Raw genomic sequence first — 21,027 nt, 5'->3', positions numbered from 1 at the left:
GATACATACCTCAAGCAGTAAACAGAATGTACATGGGTTTTAAACATAGCAAGACATTCTCCAGTTTCAAACTTCCAAACCCTGACAACACTGAGCTGACCAGTCTGTGCTGAGGCTAGTATGGTTGTAGGACCATTGAATGTCAAAGCTGACACCTGCAACATACAAACATGGCAAACTTGTAACTTTTATAATAACAGTAATTCTATTCAGTTGGATGGCAAACTTTGATTTTCATCTACATGTACTTGGAAAAATGGGAACTGTCTATTTTGAAGTGAGATAAATCAAGACACTTATTTGCTTATTTTCATATGTCGCTCTCAAACTATGGAACTCTTTGCCACTTGACATTCGCCAAGCCTCCACCCTAGATTGTTTCAAAACAAAACTGAAGACTTATTTGTTCACCAAAGCATATGGTGTGCTTTAGCCATTCAGTGCTACTGAACAGAACATTGCTCTGGAGATTGGCATTATTGAAATTTGATTAATTAATTGATTGATTGATCAAATTCATAATTTTAGGCTAGACAATGACACAATACTAAAATATGACAAAATATCACAATATTTCTAAAACACTTAACGTCTCTTTCTTTGTAACAGGTTCATATGCTTGTGTATATAAAGAACATTTGTTATGTATATATTTATTTTTTATAACAGTGTAACCAGCAATACATTATACTAAGCATGTCAGTCAGGGCCTTGGACCTCGATTAGTTCAGAAAGAATTACTGTCCTTGGTCCTCACCAGAATTTTATTTTGTCCCTAGACGTTGTATTTTTTTCTCTCTCTTTCATTTCTATATATTTATTCAATATCTGTATAATCTGTATAAGTTCTGGTGAAATAAATTTCAATTCAATTCAATATCTTTCTTTCCCGATGAGTAAGGACATATTCATGTATAAAAAATGTTTGCTGTCAATGTTACAGTATTTTACTAAATTGTATTCGTTACCTTATTAGTGTGTCCAATAAAGAACCTTTGATGACCATTGAATGCATCCATGGCAACAATAACAGCATGGCATGGATATACAACTGTAGTACCACTCTGTGTCCATAATGCCTGGTGGTCAAAAAACAACATGATAATTCAGTTTATTGTGAATTCGTATCAAAATGTCGTCTCTAGTATTTACTTGAAAGCAATGCCTCAGCTGAATGGTAGTAATGATGAACCAACATCATAGTACATTTTTATTGCACACTCAATACCTTTGGCTAAATGATATTGATGGTGAAATAGTATAGTATAGCAGGGACTCTGTATACTATAGCACTAGCAGGGACTCTGTATACTATAGCACTATCGGGGACTCTGTATACTATAGCACTAGCAGGGACTCTGTATACTATAGCACTATCGGGGACTCTGTATACTATAACACTATCAGGGAATCTGTATACTATAACACTATCAGGGACTCTGTATACTATAACACTATCAGGGACTCTGTATACTATAGCACTATCGGGGACTCTGTATACTATAACACTATCAGGGACTCTGTATACTATAGCACTATCGGGGACTCTGTATACTATAACACTATCAGGGACTCTGTATACTATAGCACTATCAGGGACTCTGTATAGTATAGCACTATCAGGGACTCTGTATACTATAACACTATCAGGGACTCTGTATACTATAGCACTATCAGGGACTCTGTATACTATAGCACTATCGGGGACTCTGTATACTATAACACTATCAGGGACTCTGTATACTATAGCACTATCAGGGACTCTGTATACTATAGCACTATCAGGGACTCTGTATAGTATAGCACTATCAGGGACTCTGTATACTATAACACTATCAGGGACTCTGTATACTATAACACTATCAGGGACTCTGTATACTATAACACTATCAGGGACTCTGTATACTATAACACTATCAGGGACTCTGTATACTATAACACTATCAGGGACTCTGTATAGTATAGCACTATCAGGGACTCTGTATACTATAACACTATCAGGGACTCTGTATAGTATAGCACTATCAGGGACTCTATACTATAGCACTATCGGGGACTCTGTATACTATAACACTATCAGGGACTCTGTATACTATAGCACTATCAGGGACTCTATACTATAGCACTATCGGGGACTCTGTATACTATAACACTATCAGGGACTCTGTATACTATAGCACTATCAGGGACTCTGTATACTATAGCACTATCGGGGACTCTGTATACTATAACACTATCAGGGACTCTGTATACTATAGCACTATCAGGGACTCTGTATACTATAACACTATCGGGGACTCTGTATACTATAACACTATCAGGGACTCTGTATACTATAGCACTATCAGGGACTCTGTATACTATAGCACTATCAGGGACTCTGTATACTATAACACTATCAGGGACTCTGTATACTATAGCACTATCAGGGACTCTGTATACTATAGCACTATCAGGGACTCTGTATACTATAGCACTATCAGGGACTCTGTATACTATAACACTATCAGGGAATCTGTATACTATAGCACTATCAGGGACTCTGTATACTATAGCACTATCGGGGACTCTGTATACTATAACACTATCAGGGACTCTGTATACTATAGCACTATCGTGGACTCTGTATACTATAGCACTATCAGGGACTCTGTATACTATAACACTATCAGGGACTCTGTATACTATAGCACTATCAGGGACTCTGTATACTATAGCACTATCAGGGACTCTGTATACTATAACACTATCAGGGAATCTGTATACTATACTGGCACCAACAACTAAATTGATGTGCTGTAGCTTGTAGATAGTCATTAGATTGTCACACAAAGCACTCACATAACATCTTATGATATCTTTATACACATTACACATACTCACCTCTCTTGATGTACAACCACCAAATCCAACGATTCTTCGCAATGACAGAATAGGGTCTGGTTTTAAGATCTGTTACCAAATGAGAAAAAGTTATTAATTTCTTTCATTTATCATACTTTGCATCTCAATTACAACTTGTCATATCATGACAGAATAGTTGCAAAACACATGAAAATCTCAGCTTTGGATTTTGGTTATATTTATAGGATAGAAATAGTAACTATACTCAAAGCTATAACACAAAGCAGACTGAAATGGTGTCACCAAACGATCCATTCCGTGCCAGACTGTTATTAACACAACATTTTTTTACTCCAAATCGCCAACTTGTTTATTTATTTCCTGTCATTGTATAATTGTCACTTACTTTAAATTGGCAATACATGAATGAATGAATATTGCCACATTATGCACATTTTTTTCACAAAGCATCACAGGGTAACATATTCTAGGTGTAAATATCATTTGTGTACATCCATAGTACTTATGGCATTGAAGCTATACTAAATAAAGATTTCTAAGACAGTATTTATTACCTTGTAATCACGTTCATGACGAGGTATTGTTGAAGGTCCACTGATCTTGGTAGACTGCACCTGGAATGACATTATATTTTGATATTATAGGATTGTTCACAGTATTAATATAGGGGAAGAAAACTGGATATCACTTTTGGAATACTGTGAATCATACACATACACATACATGATGCACATACACATACACACATAGTTTACACATACACATACACATACACACACACATACACATACACATACACATACACATACACATACACACACACATATACACATACATACACATACATGATGCACACACACATACATGATGCACATACACATACACATATACACATACATGATGCACATACACATACGCATACATGATGCACATACACATACTCATACACATACGCAAATGCATACGCATACACATACACATACACATACACATACACATGTTGTCACATGCCTGTACTTCAAACCTTATACACTGATAACATAGAAGTGTGCTTTTATGACTTTAAATGTATGTATGTATGTATGTATATAAGAGTGTGATGTAATAATACAGGCTACAATATCGAAGCTTGGATTGACTGTACAACAGAGCCTGAGGTATATTTGACAGGGAGTTAATGCATAGAGATGAAAACAGGGTTAGACTCCCACCACCCATAAACATGATTTGAATTGTCTGCAATAAGTAGACACTTTTGTACATGTGACCCAAAGTAAAACTTGTCTGTACAGATAACAATACTTGGACTTACAAATCCTGTGTCATCATGGTGTCTATGTACAGTAACATCATCATCTTCATGTGCAAATACATGCACTTCTCCTGTAGCTCCTTTCACTACTGCAGGAGTACGTCCACCAGCATTCACATTGACTTCTGGCAATTCTCTGGTAACCTTGGCCTTGTGTATCGGCTTGATATATGACAAAATGAATGTTTTGGTGAATACACGCAATGGTCATCTACATGTATATGTCCACAGCATGTTGTTTATATGTGTAAATTTGTCAAATGAAATAAAACTATCTAATAATGGAATATTTCATTTTTGTAGTTCACACTATCCATATGTAAAAGTGTTGACAACAAAATTGACATTTGTGAAGACTCTGAGTACCAAATGTCATTTCAGTTCAAAAGCTAAAACTTTACTGAGGAGTGGACCAAGTACATTTGATTATCAAGATGCTATCTATCTTAATTCAAGACCATATTTTTGTTATAATAAGGGTTATATGTAGGTAAAATCTACTGGAGTTCCCCAACTGTTTTACTAAGGTTTAACACCAAAATTACAGCACAAGATATGGATATATATATATGCAAGTTTTACAAGATTTTTCCTCCCTATGTTATTGGGACTCCCAAAGTGTTTTACCAGGGTTAAACACTTACTTGGGTTCCCAGAATCTCAGCAAAACACTACAATGTCTATAATTGTAACATAGACGTTGGAGAAGTTTCCTCTAATGAAGTAATTGCAATCTATCCTACTGGATTTGCTGTTGTTTTGAATGGCAACACTAATTACTTTGTTATTAACTTCATACCTGGATGATTGGGAACATTTATAGACATATTTCCTCTGGTATCTATGGTTGTAACTACAGAATATTTATTTCAATGTAAGATCCAATATCATATCACACAAATACTACTATAATGTACTCACCTTCTTGGGAGAAGTTAATTTGTTGATTAAAGAAACTCTGTCAGTTACAGCTCTGCTAACCTGTACACAGATAGTGGAAATCAACAGAGAGTCAGACATGATGCTGGCCATATACCGGTATTGACATTAATTTTGACATCCCTTTGCTCACTTATGAAGTAATTTCTCTCTTCCATCCCTAGGATTTCTCCATGTACAAGTACATGCAATAGTATATTCCCAGTCCCTTGCTTGAAATATACTGACTGATAATCAAATCCATACAGAGGTACATCAGCTCATCGACAGGAAAACTGACCAACATCCATGCCCTTGTTTATACTGCGCCAGAATAAATAGAAGCAGATGTATAAAGTGATTCTAGATCAGTAAATCATTACTGGATTCTGAGTATAACTTACATGAACTTGTTGTGGAGAAACTCTTTGTGGGTACATTGTACCCAGCTGACTTCTGGTAACAGCTGGAGGACTGTGTCTACCTAACTGTATGGAATCAAAGGGTACTTTGGTAGCATCGGCAGGAAACCTACAATACAAGGTAAGATAATTCATTTAGAGCCTTGTATTAGTAGAATATTCCCATGATGTCTATATATACAAGTATTGCATTATACATTGTCCAAGTGAAGGAAAGAAGAAATAGCCTCAGCTCCATGGAAGAAAGTAGTACAAGATACTAATGTTCAGAATTATACAGCCAAATGGTAAGTTTTCACCTTACAGAGACACTTTGTAAAATGACCTTTTCGAAAAAAGAAAGCACTGCAGAATAGTTTATACATTTACATGCATTAATACATGACTGATCTTCACCATGTACAGGAGTTGACGAAAACCAACAAGATAACAGTTTAAATACTTCAATTCGATCTATGCAGTGGAGCTGATAGTATGCATGTATATCTTCTTAAAAAATTTTGATTAAATTTATAACGAAATGATGGACATTGCACATGTACCACCATCACCACATGTACTTCAGTAATGTAATAGCTACTAATATTGTCTGGAAGTTTGAACTGTTGCATTCATTACACAGTATCTACGTCCCTAGTCAGGCACTTAAAAGCATGTCATTTTCTTATCAAGGCATAGTTATCGGCATGACAACCTGGGCTGACAATACATACTACAAGACACTATTCACACTGTGAATGACACACATAACAACCCTTAATGGTACCACACTATCACAACACTTAAATGCCTTGACCTTTCACCTCACCCCAATGTCTTCCAAGGTGAGCTGAAAATAAACATCCAGATGAAATCCAACAATGGGTTTTTGTGTTTGATTCCTTTCAATGGTCACTCGATAGTAAACTACTGACATAGTTTGGCATATGTGTATGAAAGTACCGATTAAAACTCTCACAGAAAAATCAGCTTTATTGGATTATTTTGAGGTGAGATGAATTGAAATAAGAAGACTAGTTGTTTAATTTGAAGTCCAAGACTCCATAACATACATAACATGTAAGTACTATTGCTTTTTTATATATGAAGGATACAGAGTAAAATATTTATTATGTAAACACGTTCTAACAAGCATTCCAACCACGAATAGTTTATGGTAAAATGTATAATACACATGAACACTTGTCATTCTTGTTATATTAAACAATTTTGAATTAGAGTCATAGTTTTCTATATTAAAATGTTCAGTTTTTTAAGAAAGTTGTTCAGAGTACCGGTAACTGTGGTCAATCTAGAGTACACATACAGGTATCTACATACAATCTACAATTTACATGTAAACACTAATCACACCCATACAGTGTTCTTCAAACAACTACACAAATGCATAATGCTATTTCCACTCTTTGATATTGCTATATATATGTTTTTAGTATTTTTTGTAAATTGTAATTTCAAATTTTCATCTCCAAAGTACTGGATACTAATCCAAAGGTCAACTAGGTTGGCTATACACATACATGTACAGTTTGAGTACAACACACAAAGACATCTGCACAATGTACATTGTACTAAGTTACTTTTTGAATGCATATTCAGCCAAATTACTTTGAAATCAAACTAGTATATGAGGATTTCAAAGTTTGTAAATTAATTTTTTTAAGACAGATAGCAGGAAGATTAATCTATTTATAAATTAGCCTAATTTAAAGTCCCTTGATCATCTCTCATTCACTGGCCCCACTTCGTTTAGGACCAATTTATTGTAGTACAAAACACTGTATAAAAACATAAAATCAATCAATTTGACATAAATTCAAACCATATCATATCATACTAAGATACATTACACAGTACAATGCTAAACCTCAATTCATCCTTTCAACTTGAACTACATGTAATTTAGGATTGGGTATTCAAATCTAGCAATATTTCCAGAAAAATACAATATTATAACAACATGTACCAACATAATTTGTCACTAAGTGTGGCTAACTTTAAGTTTGTATTATTAATTTTTATTTACATGTATTGACTTAACCAAAGTGACTTCTTTACTTGTAGAATGGTTCACTTCAATCTAATACAGCCTTCACCCACCCTATTTATTTATTCATTTATTTATTTAATTATTTACAAATTTTGAATTTTGAATTCTTAAGACAACTCTACTATGTTTGTATACTTGAAAAAAAAGAATGTGAAACAGAATATACCAAGTCCTTGTTTGTAACTCAATAAATTACAAAAAGCTAAAATGTTTGTAATGGTTTGTTATTGTATATACAATAACAAATGTTTTAAACATCTTTAATGTTCTGCAATTTTATTGAGTTACAAACAAGGATTCAGTATGTGTTGTTTGACATTGTTTTTTTTAAGTATACAAACATAGTAGAATGGTTTTATGAATTAAAAATCCATAATGAATACCCTCGGGATGGCCACTTTAAATATCAAATAACCAAACTAAACTTTAACAAAATAGTAGATGTTTCTGGATTATGCCTTCAAAGAGCCAAAGTCCTAACAATACTGAAACGGTGTGATAAGATATCATGACTTTGATGGGAGAAATACCTACCCTTACCTACTCCCAAATAAATTTACCAAACATCCACTAATAAAACAATAGAAATCTTTGAAGTTCATTTTAAATTAGCAATATCTTACAGACAGACAATTTGTTATTTTCAATTCATTTTAAATTAGCAATATCTTACAGACAGACAATTTGTTATTTTCAATTTATTTTAAATTAGCAATATCTTACAGACAGACAATTTGTTATTTTCAATTTATTTTAAATTAGCAATATCTTACAGACAGACAATTTGTTATTTTCAATTCATTTTAAATTAGCAATATCTTACAGACAGACAATTTGTTATTTTCAAGACTGGGTACAGCATATAAACCAAAAAACCCAGAAACCTACCTAATGTGATCATAGTAATCATACCAATCTTCATGTTTTGGTACAGGAAATGACAGTTCTCTAGGTACTGGTGAAACTCCATGTGATAACATTCCAGATCTTTTAGCTGTCTTTAATGATAAGGCTGGTTCATACTGTAAATCACTTGTTACTATATTCTTAACAAACATGTTGGCACACACACGAACACTCTTTAAGTATGAATATTTGCGATTTAAGTACATTGATAGAATATACTGTAAATCCAACATCAAAAGTGTCCATCTCACCACTGGTGGCGCTGGCCCTTGTTGACCTAAAAAATAATAATAATAATAATAATATTTATTTCTTATATAGTGCATTACATAATTGCATACAAATCTCAATGAGCTTCACATGATAAAAATCAATCCAAATAGAGTTAAACCAGTTCACAAATTTATAACAGATTCCTTCTACCTCTCCAATCTCTATATAGACATCTAAGGTATTCTTTTGTGATGAAATTAGTTGTAGGTCAGAGGTCAAAAATTAAATTGTATACACATGTTGACTATGACATCAAACTGGCATTGGAACTTTCTTATTTCTTATTTGTATGCCATTGGTAACAAATAAATAAATTAGTAAAATACCCCGGTAGAATTTTTGGAGTATTGAACTATTTTTCTGAAATGTTTAGTTATATTATCATAAAAAGGTAGATCACATTGAATATTATAATCAAGTACTATATACCTTGTCTAGAAGTCAATGCGGTGTAGCCTTCAACAGATCCTTTGGATGGATTACACACATATGGAAACTGTAGCCATGTTGATGTTGATTTAAATTCTTTGAATAAGTTGGAGAAAGAAATCCTGACAATCTGACCATCTTGTGTAGCTGTATCCAAATGAACTACAAAGTAGTTGCCAGGTATAGGTTTGAATAATAGGTAGACATATCTACCAGTCAAACCCAAAGACTGCGTAGATGTCTTGGGTAACTGGATATAGTTACCAGCTGGTATAGATCCAGTTATTCTGTAAACAGTACATTTCAACTGTTTGTCCTGAAATGGTATAAAACAGACCATTTAGTATGGTTTTAACCTGAGCTAAACATGACACAATCTGCATAGTATCTTGGATGTCTTAATTGTCAGACTTACCATAACTGTCAGACTTACCATAATTGTCAGACTTACCATAATTGTCAGACTTACCATAATTGTAAGACTTACCATAATTGTCAGACTTACCATAATTGTCAGACTTACCATAATTGTCAGACTTACCATAATTGTCAGACTTACCATAATTGTCAGACTTACCATAATTGTCATAACTTCTCCTTCTTTGGCTGATTTCTTCCATTCTCCAATGTTAAAGTGTTTAAATGTATTGACAAATGGATGTTGCCACACTGCAAGAAAGTAATACGGAGGTTTCTATAAATGTATTGTGGCCTAAGTTCCTCAATCTACATAGTCTACATTGCAAATTGCAACAAGCATATACAACGCTTATTATGGTACCCAGATCTGCTCAAAACATTTGACTCTAACCTGAATATACTTTGTAATGTTGAAGTACCAAAAGTATGGAAGGGGCTTGTCTGTGGTACAATATACATCTTACCAGTCACAGTAGACACAACACTGTTGCAACAGAAGTTAGTGTTGCGTCTTGATTGTGACAGGGGTACAGGCCCCTGCTGGGCTTGGACGGCATTACTGTAATCTATAACTGGGCACACTGACTTGATGGACCTGCTTTACCATAAACTGGTTCTGATTGTACATGTAGGCTGTGCAGTGTCCCTACAGGATATCAGCTCTATGATCATTCAGCCATATTCATTTGTCAGTTCTGGTATCAGGTTTGTTATTGTCTAGATGAAATTTTAACAATATTTGTTTAGCTTATGCTCATTACACTTTCTTGCACATTTTTCCAAACATTGACCAGTTGTTGGGTCAAGACATTTTTACAAACACTGAGTCTGGAACATATTTTCTGTAATTATATTAATTATAATCAATTCAAGGCATAAATATTAAGTTTCAATAAGTTCATCACAATCTTTGAAATAGAGCATGTCTTCAAAATAATAATTACAATATTGTGAAGTAGATAGAATCATGGATGTTCAGTGAAAGAAATGTGTACAATCCTTCCCACTAATACATCCAAGATAGAACCAGGAACATCCCATTTTATCAACCATCCCAAATTATAAGTCAGTCTGTTTAAATTGCTTTCAAAAGTTACGAAACATGATGTATGATCTTTAGTAGTGTGTTCACAGATCTTTCACCTGTTAGTGTGTTTGTCACTAATGTAATGAGAGAACACAGGTTGGCAAGATGTACAATGTACCAAGATCTGTGGATGTACTAATTATACTAATGCATGAATATCATCATGCATCAACACTTGTACTTTGGAGTGATAACATTAACACATGCAGTCCAGCCCACACAATACAGGGGGATTTATTCCACACACAACAATGGGAAACAAGTTCACATATTTACACCATTTTGATCTAAATCGTGTTAACAGTTAACGAATGTTGTGACCTGGGCTAAAACGTGGTTCGAGAACTACAGTAATTACAAAATAAAAGAATCACCGCAAACAGTCAGTGGTGAGTCGTCGCTGACATGATCACATATACACGCACACTGTAACCTGTCGACTTCCTGGATAAACTACATTGACATACTGTCATGGTGTTTTTTTTCACTAACACGATATAAATCGGCCAAGTTTTACACTTTTTTACGTAAATTGCACTCACTTTTGGCAAGTATGTCTCTATCCTGAAATGTTCCACCTTGAAATCATTGTAGATAATACCTGAACATACATGTTTAGTCAAGCTAGACATGCAGGCACTTGTCAAAGCCGAGATCAAAACATCGATCAGCAGTCAAAAAAGCCTGGCCTGCTGATACCACACAGAAACTGTTATTACTTACGTGATTTGGACATTTTGAAGATGTCCGATCTTCTTCTCCGACTTATCGTTCTTTTGAAAGAGGGGCAGGTTTTTCCCGTTGCATAAATTAACGAAATTACGGTTCAGCTTCAACTTCTTAGCAACGTGATACTTTCGTGCAGTTTCCTTGCCGCCTCAGTTTCGAAAACGTAGTGTATCATGGGAGCAGTAACCTTTGACCCCGCTCAACTGTTGTTGAATCAGGCACGGCCGGTCATGTCCATGCAAATACCCTGCAAATACACGTAATTTTGTTCATACATTACTCAGGGAGGTTTGTTTCTACTAACTTTCCGACTGGTTTACACAGAACAATTTTGTAAATATTTTTCTCTGCAGTGGTAAGTTTTTAAAACGTCTTTTTTATTTTTTAAGTTAAAAAGTTCTAGCCAAGGGCTTAACCCGCGCCCCCTCGTCGGGGAAGAGCATGACTGCCTAGCTCTGACTTCGTGTGGTATCAAACACAATAGTGTAAGAACTAGAAAGGTGACTCGAAGTACATGGGTTGTCCCGCTAAGTTTTATTGTTAACGTGTTTTATTAACACAAGTTTAAAACTAACTAAAATTTTAACTATGAATAACGTGAACGATTTTGTTTCCAGAATGTAGATATGTGTTTGGTCATATTTACATGTTTGTTTTTTGAAGTCGGGGAAATTCATTTCCATTTTTCTACAACCTACCCCATGACCCGGTACTGTTCTTGTTAGCAGATGCAGAGTGTTATCTCTAAGTTGAAGGAAAGTATGCCGATGTATGAACATTGGAACAACTTAACCAACTTTAGCTAATAATAACAAGTCGAGGTATTTGTAGGAATACCACTAATGCTTACCCGTTGCAATAATTGTAGCCCTAGTTTTGATTTTAGGTGTTTTTCCTTGTTTTTGAGTTTTTTTCGTTCCGGAGTTTAACATCAAAATATAGCCTACCGTAGCTGCAATAATTGAAGCTTTTTATTTACAATAGTGTTTTATTCTTTTTTATATTTTGTTTTTATGTGACTCATCATTGTTCGATTTACTGTTTATTTTCTTACGGGGTTTGCAAAGAAAAACAATAGAGGACCGAGAGCGACGTATCGAAACCGCTAGTACTGCATCAAAACCTATCGTAAACTTGTAATTCGGTAAGCGACTAGTCTGTTTATGGCGAGTTAGTATACTAAACCAACAAATTTCTTATCATAGTGCCTTATTGTCCATAAATCAACGCTTCCTACTAATTTCGCCTCCCAAAAAATAAGCAATATTAAAATAAGTATAAAGGCATGATGTATCTATTATACTAGATTTATGTATTGCAATTATCCAACTTAATCGGTATTATATCACGTTATTACTGATAAAAAATGTCAACTTTGTATAATATCAATTAACTTAATGTAAATCTGATATACAGTAGATGACATCATTTTGCTTTATTGGCATGTCATAGTCGAGTTAGGTTATATATAGGTGACCTTTCTTCTTTCGTCATTTTTTCTCCTTAAGGTCATCGGAGGGAGGATGATTGTCAATACATTACGTGTAATAAATAAACAATATATGCATCTATCATGTCTATACGACCTAGTTGTATGACAGTTTATAATACACTCTATTGGGGGCGCCCTACTCGTTCCTTGCTTACACGTCACATCGGGTAAACAGCTCTGTTTATGAAATGTCATTTAGACGTAGCTACCTGTTTCCAATCGCATCACGTGCACTTAAAAACAAACCTGTCTGCTAACACCACAATTGCATCTTTGTTGATGGTGTTCAGAAAGTGTTTATTTTTTTTCCACCCCCACCCCAACCCCGCACACTTATTTTCTTTTGTGAAACTGTGGAAATCGGGTATGGAAATCATGTCATCTGTATATATTGTATATACATGCACTAACACATAGGTGCAATCTGTATGTATTGTATATACAAGCACTAACACATAGCTGCAATCTGTATATATTGCATATATGTGCACTAACACATAGCTGCAATCTGTATATATTGTATATACATGCACTAACACATAGCTGCAATCTGTATATATTGTATATACATGCACTAACACATAGCTGCAATCTGTATATATTGTATATACATGCACTAACACATAGCTGCAATCTGTAGGTATTGTATATACATGCACTAACACATAGCTGTAATCTGTATATATTGTATATACATGCACTAACACATAGCTGCAATCTGTATGTATTGTATATACATGCACTAACACATAGCTGTAATCTGTATATATTGTATATACATGCACTAACACATAGCTGCAATCTGCACGTATTGTATATACATGCACTAACACATAGCTGCAATCTGTATATATTGTATATACATGCACTAACACATAGCTGCAATCTGTATATATTGTATATACATGCACTAACACATAGCTGCAATCTGTATATATTGTATATACATGCACTAACACATAGCTGCAATCTGTATATATTGTATATACATGCACTAACACATAGCTGCAATCTGTATGTATTGTATATACATGCACTAACACATAGCTGCAATCTGTATATATTGTATATACATGCACTAACACATAGCTGCAATCTGTATGTATTGTATATACATGCACTAACACATAGCTGCAATCTGTACGTATTGTATATACATTGAATTGAATTGAATTGAAATTTATTTCATCAGAATACAAAAACAAAACAATAAATAAATAAATAAATAATACATTACACTTTCAAACAAATTGGACAAAAGGAAATATACATGTGTTATCTAATGGGGACCATGAAAATAGTTCAGCAGAACTAGTCGTGTCCATGGCCCGTACATTCAATTTTAGATTAATTCAAATTCATAAATGGACGCAACGAAGAAAATTAAGTCAAAAATAAACACAGCACGCATTCACGCACACTCATACACACACACGCACGCACATACATACATACGCATACACACACACGAGAAGAAATAAAGCACTAACACATAGCTGCAATCTGTACGTATTGTATATACATGCACTAACACATAGCTGCAATCTGTACGTATTGTATATACATGCACTAACACATAGGTGCAATCTGTACGTATTGTATATACATGCACTAACACATAGCTGCAATCTGTATATATTGTATATACATGCACTAACACATAGCTGCAATCTGTATATATTGTATATACATGCACTAACACATAGCTGTAATCTGTATATATTGTATATACATGCACTAACACAGCTGCAATCTGGATTTTCGTAAGGATCCTGATACCAAAATATTCATAGAAGAATTCCAAGGTTCGTTTCTTGGTTTATGTGTACATATTTATTGAAACATACATTACTAACAACAGTGAATAGTTTTAACTCTGTTAGCAATGCAAAGTGTAGTAATACCTTCGTGGTTAGGTCGTTAAAAGTTGTTGATGTATCCCAGGCCTGGTAAATGCCCTTTGCAATGCTCAATTTGTCATGACAAAGAAGTGTTCAATTAATCATTTAGACATTTAGTTTCGTCTCCCATGACACAATACGTCATTTACTTCCATTAGTGTTAATGCAACGAGCTCGATGAAACGCCTGTAAGTGCCCATGTCCGAGTATGTCTTATCGGAAATATATCACAGGTGTAAAAATGAATTCTAGTTGTTGTGGGGTCGGCAATCAAACACACTGCAGCAAGCCATCAATATCGGATATACGATAGGGCGATATAAGTTAATTAGCTTCCTTTCAATGGCATACAAAATAGAAAGAGTGGAGGAAATTACGGAAATCTAGCAATGGACTATGGGAAACATGAAACCATTTTGATTGCATATTAATCAATCGTTAGATTAAATATTTTATTGTTTCAAAGTAATTATCGATCGCTTTGTGGTGCCCACACACAGGTGAACCAGTAATATGTTTGTCAACTGAGTGGATTTCATATGAAGAATCGTACGCAATTAATATTTCATTGTGAATGGAAACAAGGCCCTTTCGATTCCACACTGCTTCAAGTCTATAAATATCAATTATAGTTCACGCAATATATATCACACAAAAAATTACATCGACTGTTTACTTATATGGTGAGATAGACGGATTTGTGATATATCGATATATCAACCTATCTTTAAAGCTATGTCTACGAGGAACGGTAACTCAAAAACGCAACGTTTCGACCCGCCTAATACAGACCTTTGATCACGCAATGATTTAATTATTCAGTATCTTCGAAACTGGTGGAATAATTTTTTGCGTGATAAAGGTCCGAAGTAGACGATTCGAAAAGTCGCATTCGTTTCTAATTTACCTTAATACCAACGTAAATATAATACGTTTACTGTCGATGTCACATTGATTCGTGGACCATGAACAAATATTCTCAATACATCGCATAGCTTTGAATTTTAAGAAAATGGTGCAGACTAAATATATAGCTAGGTGTCGTACATATACTTTTATCTTATCATTATAAATTAAAATACCACGTGATCTCCTTTAAGATTTGAGTGTAATGTGCATATCTTTAGTTACTGTGTCGGAATTATTTGATCGGAATTCTGTCAAACTGATATTATTAAGAACAGATGTTCAACTAAGTATTTGTCTAAAACGCCGCGCCAGGTTTTGCTATCACGAATAATTTATTAGATAATTATGCAAATTTAATTGCTCTCCCTTACAAGAAAGGTAACAAATTATAGCGTGATTACTTTTAATCACAGCCTGGGTATGCGATAACTGTACCATTCCACGCCCCAAATGAACATCATTGAATGCCTCTATATGTATATCCACGTGGTCTGTATTGATTCGCAATCTGTATAGACCAGGTAAAAGTCAGTAGTTTCGACTGGAATCCTTGGATAAATCGAGCACTGCATGTAAATGCGTCTCGTAGCGGTGATTCTATATTCACCATCAGTCACGCTATTGTGAGCTAATCGGCCAGCTTGACGATAAATGCTTCAGCCATCGATATTTCAATGTCTCCCACCTGCCTATGTACCGTTGATTATCATTAAGAATTGATTGGATGATGAAATTGTTCAATGTAGTGTCTACCTTGTTATAACAAGTCGGCCACTCTAAGGGTACTGGACTACTGGTAAGTGCAACTGTCTTGACTATCTTTGTTATATTACCGTCGATACTTAATATCTCGTTCTAAGTTGGTACTCCAGTAACATCTAGATGCATTTTTATCAATCAGTCTTTAATAGTAACTCGTCTTATTCTAACAATGTGATTCAGTTTGATTCGCTTCTTTCCAAAATATGATGTTATATGTACACGGGCTACACTTCTTGGCAAGAGTCCAAGAACACCACACATCATTTGTGTCCACTTCTTTTGCTCACGTGCTTTTCAAGTGTGATGAGTTAGAAAAATCGTATTTGTCGTTTTAAAAGGAGATGTCGGATTTTCAGACAAACCAAGCGACAAGTCGCATGATTACATCAATACTCATTAATTTCATATATGGTCAAATGATTTCGGTTTCTATGGAAATGGAGCGTTAGCAACAATAGGAATTTAATCCTGTGTCGTTCTGAGTCTCACTGTGACCAATTTCACAGTCCATATCTTCCAAATAAGAGGTAATTGCCGTTTTCAGCTAGGTTTACCTGGATAATTCGTGGAAATTGCATCAAAATGATACGTTAGGCCTCATTCGTGATGCTGAAAAAGAACAAACGTAATGTGATATGTCGCCTTTAGAAAAAGATCACTGCTCAGACAAATACATCCACGTCAGTCGGGTACATTGGCAAATAAAGATGACGTTAAAATAACGACTTGAAACACGTACTGGATAAATTTGAAAAATACAATACAACTGCAAATCTTGTAGATTGGTCATGTTTGGGGCCTAGGTAGGTTAGAATTACTTTCCCTTCATTCTAATATGTCGAGTGAATATAACGGTACACATCGTAAAAATTCAGCCACACGGAAAGAATGTCAGAGTAATATAAAACCATTGTTTCAATGTAATTACGATTGCTGAATTTAGTAAGAGATAGGTTATGGATCAAATACAGTTATTTTAACCTCTGAAAATTTATTCAGAAAACACACTTTGTGTTATTCATAAGATGTCCGTTTGAATTTTCACAAGAGGAGACTTCTAGTCATATCGTTATTATACGGACACCTGGGTGTCCAAATATGTTGTCAACACTGATGTTTCACTTATGTTTGAATTCCTACGGTGCCGATCCATCATACAGGAACTCATAATACATAACATCATTTCATAGACCACTGAGAATACTGACTATAGTGTATGTGTTGTCTCTCCGTACTCTTTTAAAACAAATAGTCTCGGTTACCCAGACTATCACCACTAGGGGCTAGTCTGGGTGGTAGCCCCCAGCGGCGAGACTCTGGGTAACCGAAACTATTAAACAAAGGAAAGACAGTAAGCCGAAGGGTTGGCACTTACGTACATACCTGTCCAATATTCGTTAGATGTATCGGTTGGAATTACTTACAACAAAGTGTGACCGTCACGTGATTAGTTCTAGAACCTGCATCAAAAGGAACAATTCAACAACACATTTTAAATACTTGTCGTAAACCTGGCGATAAAATATTTGACCATAAAAGTTTAAACAAGTGGTATTATAAAAGTGATATTTATGACGCCAGGATGTGGGGACGATAAATTTTCATTCGGTATCAATTTTCAACACGTGCCTTCTTTCATCTCAGTGATTACGTTCCTGAAAGTTTAGGATCATTCCAGGGAACGGATGAATGACCTGTGACCCCCAGTACTAGCTTTCTCGACACTTCAAAGTAAGGATGTCATGTCATATTAATGATTACAATACTGTAACAATGACCGTGAAACGCCACCAAGTCAATCATACTATATTGCAATGACGTCTTCTCCCGAAAACAAAGTTATGGTGAACTCTGATGGACGCTTGTGATTTCTGAGTCTTTGATAAAATCAAAATCCCATTTCTGATCGTGTCAAACTTGTGATATCAAGGCATGGTTATAATGGATACAAGGTGTAGCACTCCTAATAGCAACTTGCAGTACCTAAAGTGGTAATCAGAGTTTTAAATCAGGGAAAAGCTCCGCACTATTTATATAGAGATTCAGTGCGATTTATAAATATCGTGAGAAGGAAATTTCCCTATGCATTCTACAACAAGTTAATTAGCATGTTGGTCACGTCACTGCACGTACAGGTCGCTAACTGGTTATTTATCTTGTTGAGCCTCCATGCTCATAAAAGTCAAAAACGGTAGAATATCTGTAACTGTAATGTCTGGCGATAAACAATGGGAAGCTAGCACGTAATCGCAAAGGCTTGTATACACATCCCAAACTCCCACGTGGGAAATACATGTAATGAATTAAACAATTCTCCAGAGAGGACTCCACTTAAGCTAGGTTTAAGGTGTTCGATGTGGACCCACAGGGGACGTCTCCATCAATCTCACCGTGTCAGTCTACATCCAACTGCATACGTACAGGCACAGACAGTTTACCTAGTATTATAAGCCCAATGATCCAACCTCTTCTAGCCCCCTTCATCAAGTGAATAAATATAGCAGTATTCTTTGTTGTCTTGTCCCGAAGTCACAATGTCTGATTCAAATTATGTAGTTTTAATTTAATTTAGTCTAGTTGATGTACGCATAGATAAACATGATGTGACGATGAATACGGATATGTTTGTTACCTCGTTTCATTCAACGTCAAGGTTGGGTATTCAATTAAAAAAAAAACTAATGTAGGTCAGTGTATGGCAGTGGTACTCTAGTAAAATGACACTTTCACAGCTTGTTATTTATTGCAGTAGAGATAGTTAATTTGACAAATTATCCAACTGTTTCCTTCGTTCGTTGCATCGCATCGCTAGCGCACCCGCTAGCGCACACAAACTGCACAGTACAAGTTATACAGTCTTCGCCTATCGTGGAAGGCATATTATATGTCATGAGATAAAATCTCTACTCATATTTCTGTTACACTATCTTTATTTTTCGTTTGTGTCGATGTGTCTTGTAACCAAAGTAGATTTATCGATAACACTGTTAGAGTATAAGTAGATAATAGATTATGTTCATTATTTGATGAAAACATCACAGTATAACTTTCTGATTTCTCGCTGTCCACACTACGTGTGTCTTTTCTCATACACATTTTATCCATCTCCTAAAATAACAATAAAAGTAACCACCACCACCACCACCAAAACAACACCACCATCATCATCGCCATCAACATTGGCTACAATTTAATACAAAAAAATAAAATAACACCGTGGAGGAGAGTCACCATTCCATAATTATAATTCGTTCTAAATCTGTAATATGTTGAGCACTGCCCAGCGATTTATGGCAATGTAACACTTTTAATCAAAGTCATTAAACGTTCCATTACAAATAAATGAAACAAGTTACGTGCAACAATGTGAATTAAAAAGTTGAATTCAAAGACTCTGCTATACTTCAACCCTATGACTAAATAGCGATCTACTTGTATCCAGTCCAAATAATACTTCCATTACTACCATACCGTTCTTTTCAATCTTCTCTCTCTTTCATACCATATCACCACAATGTATATATTGTTCTTGCACTTGACTCTGTTTGTCTACCAAAGTTAGAATGCCTTTCATCAAGTAACACACATTACATGGTTTTACAGTACGGCACACAGCTTGCCGCAGTGTGTATAGTTCGTGATATATGGTTATTTCCTCGCTCACTGAGACAACGGAAAACGTCTGTGTATGATTGTTTTGAAACTTGAACAGGCTACTTTCACTCTATCGCAGGGCACTCTATAACAAACTATACAATCACAGCTGATCGTTTGCCCTGTCATTTTGCATCATTATTACAGTTACAAACCGTCAAAACCATATCGTCTTTGAAAACTGGAACGTAGAAGCCGAGGTTAATGTACTCCGAGTGTAGATATGCACTAAATTCATACGGGGAAGAAGACATCAGTCGCAATTACAAGCTTGCAAGACAGGCTAAATATGGTACCTACGACTCTACGAGCGTAGCGTAGGCCAAGACCTGGGGCCAAGATAGATCGAGGTCACAGGTCATTCTTATAACATTTGTTCATGATTAATGCTGGTAGCAAGGTTTGTTTATCAAAGCGTTGTTCAATTTTGTACAGTTTCTAGCAAATCATCAATTACAATGTATTATCCAAATTTCTATGTTTGGGTGTAGGAAAGTACAAGTGTATGTATGGATATTTGTTATATTCAGTGTTATGTGTTATAGCTACTGAGCTGTACCTCATGGCATTTCATTAGTTATAGTATTTCTATGTTGCATGGCCCGCTGTCGGTGTTTACACTCGTTATACAGTATGCAGAATCACCTCATAGGTCAGTTCTGTATAAGACAAGCCTGCCACAGATACTAATGTTTTTATTGATAGCTAGTGTAGTTTCAGATCCGTACAAGAAATTCTGTGAACATCATGTGGTGAGGCTAGAAACTATTGTACAATTTGTTGACCAGGTTTTAGATATATGAACTGTTCGAAATGTATAAACCTCAAGGAAAATTCATTAGTTACATCTATTACATCAACGCATACGTAAACTGTGAGCTAGTAATAAAGCTATTTC

The 21,027-nt window shown here is 35.1% G+C and overlaps 2 protein-coding genes across 3 annotated transcripts in view; one reads left to right on the top strand and one right to left on the bottom strand.

Moving 5' to 3' along the window:
- Positions 1-11,418, bottom strand: part of LOC144434832 (WD repeat-containing protein 90-like) — a 28,048-nt gene extending 16,630 nt beyond the window's left edge. Inside the window, exons 1-11 of the mRNA XM_078123342.1 lie at positions 11,406-11,418; positions 9,753-9,844; positions 9,176-9,491; positions 8,456-8,750; positions 5,500-5,626; positions 5,099-5,158; positions 4,178-4,339; positions 3,420-3,479; positions 2,884-2,952; positions 969-1,079; positions 10-155 (exon numbers count right to left, since the gene is read on the bottom strand). Coding sequence (XP_077979468.1) covers positions 10-155; positions 969-1,079; positions 2,884-2,952; positions 3,420-3,479; positions 4,178-4,339; positions 5,099-5,158; positions 5,500-5,626; positions 8,456-8,750; positions 9,176-9,491; positions 9,753-9,844; positions 11,406-11,418 — 1,451 coding nt within the window. The remainder of the gene's footprint in view (positions 1-9; positions 156-968; positions 1,080-2,883; positions 2,953-3,419; positions 3,480-4,177; positions 4,340-5,098; positions 5,159-5,499; positions 5,627-8,455; positions 8,751-9,175; positions 9,492-9,752; positions 9,845-11,405) is intronic.
- Positions 6,447-21,027, top strand: part of LOC144434778 (voltage-gated inwardly rectifying potassium channel KCNH7-like) — a 48,270-nt gene continuing 33,689 nt past the window's right edge. For both annotated transcript variants that reach the window (XM_078123272.1, XM_078123270.1), the window contains exon 1: positions 6,447-6,576. The gene's annotated coding sequence lies outside the window, so the exon portion shown is untranslated. The remainder of the gene's footprint in view (positions 6,577-21,027) is intronic.

The sequence above is a fragment of the Glandiceps talaboti genome, chromosome 5 (genome assembly GCF_964340395.1).
Source record: "Glandiceps talaboti chromosome 5, keGlaTala1.1, whole genome shotgun sequence".
In the NCBI taxonomy this organism is placed as follows: domain Eukaryota; kingdom Metazoa; phylum Hemichordata; class Enteropneusta; family Spengelidae; genus Glandiceps; species Glandiceps talaboti.
The sequence above is the reverse complement of the archived record's forward strand: the minus strand, read 5'-3'. Positions and strand labels throughout refer to the sequence as shown.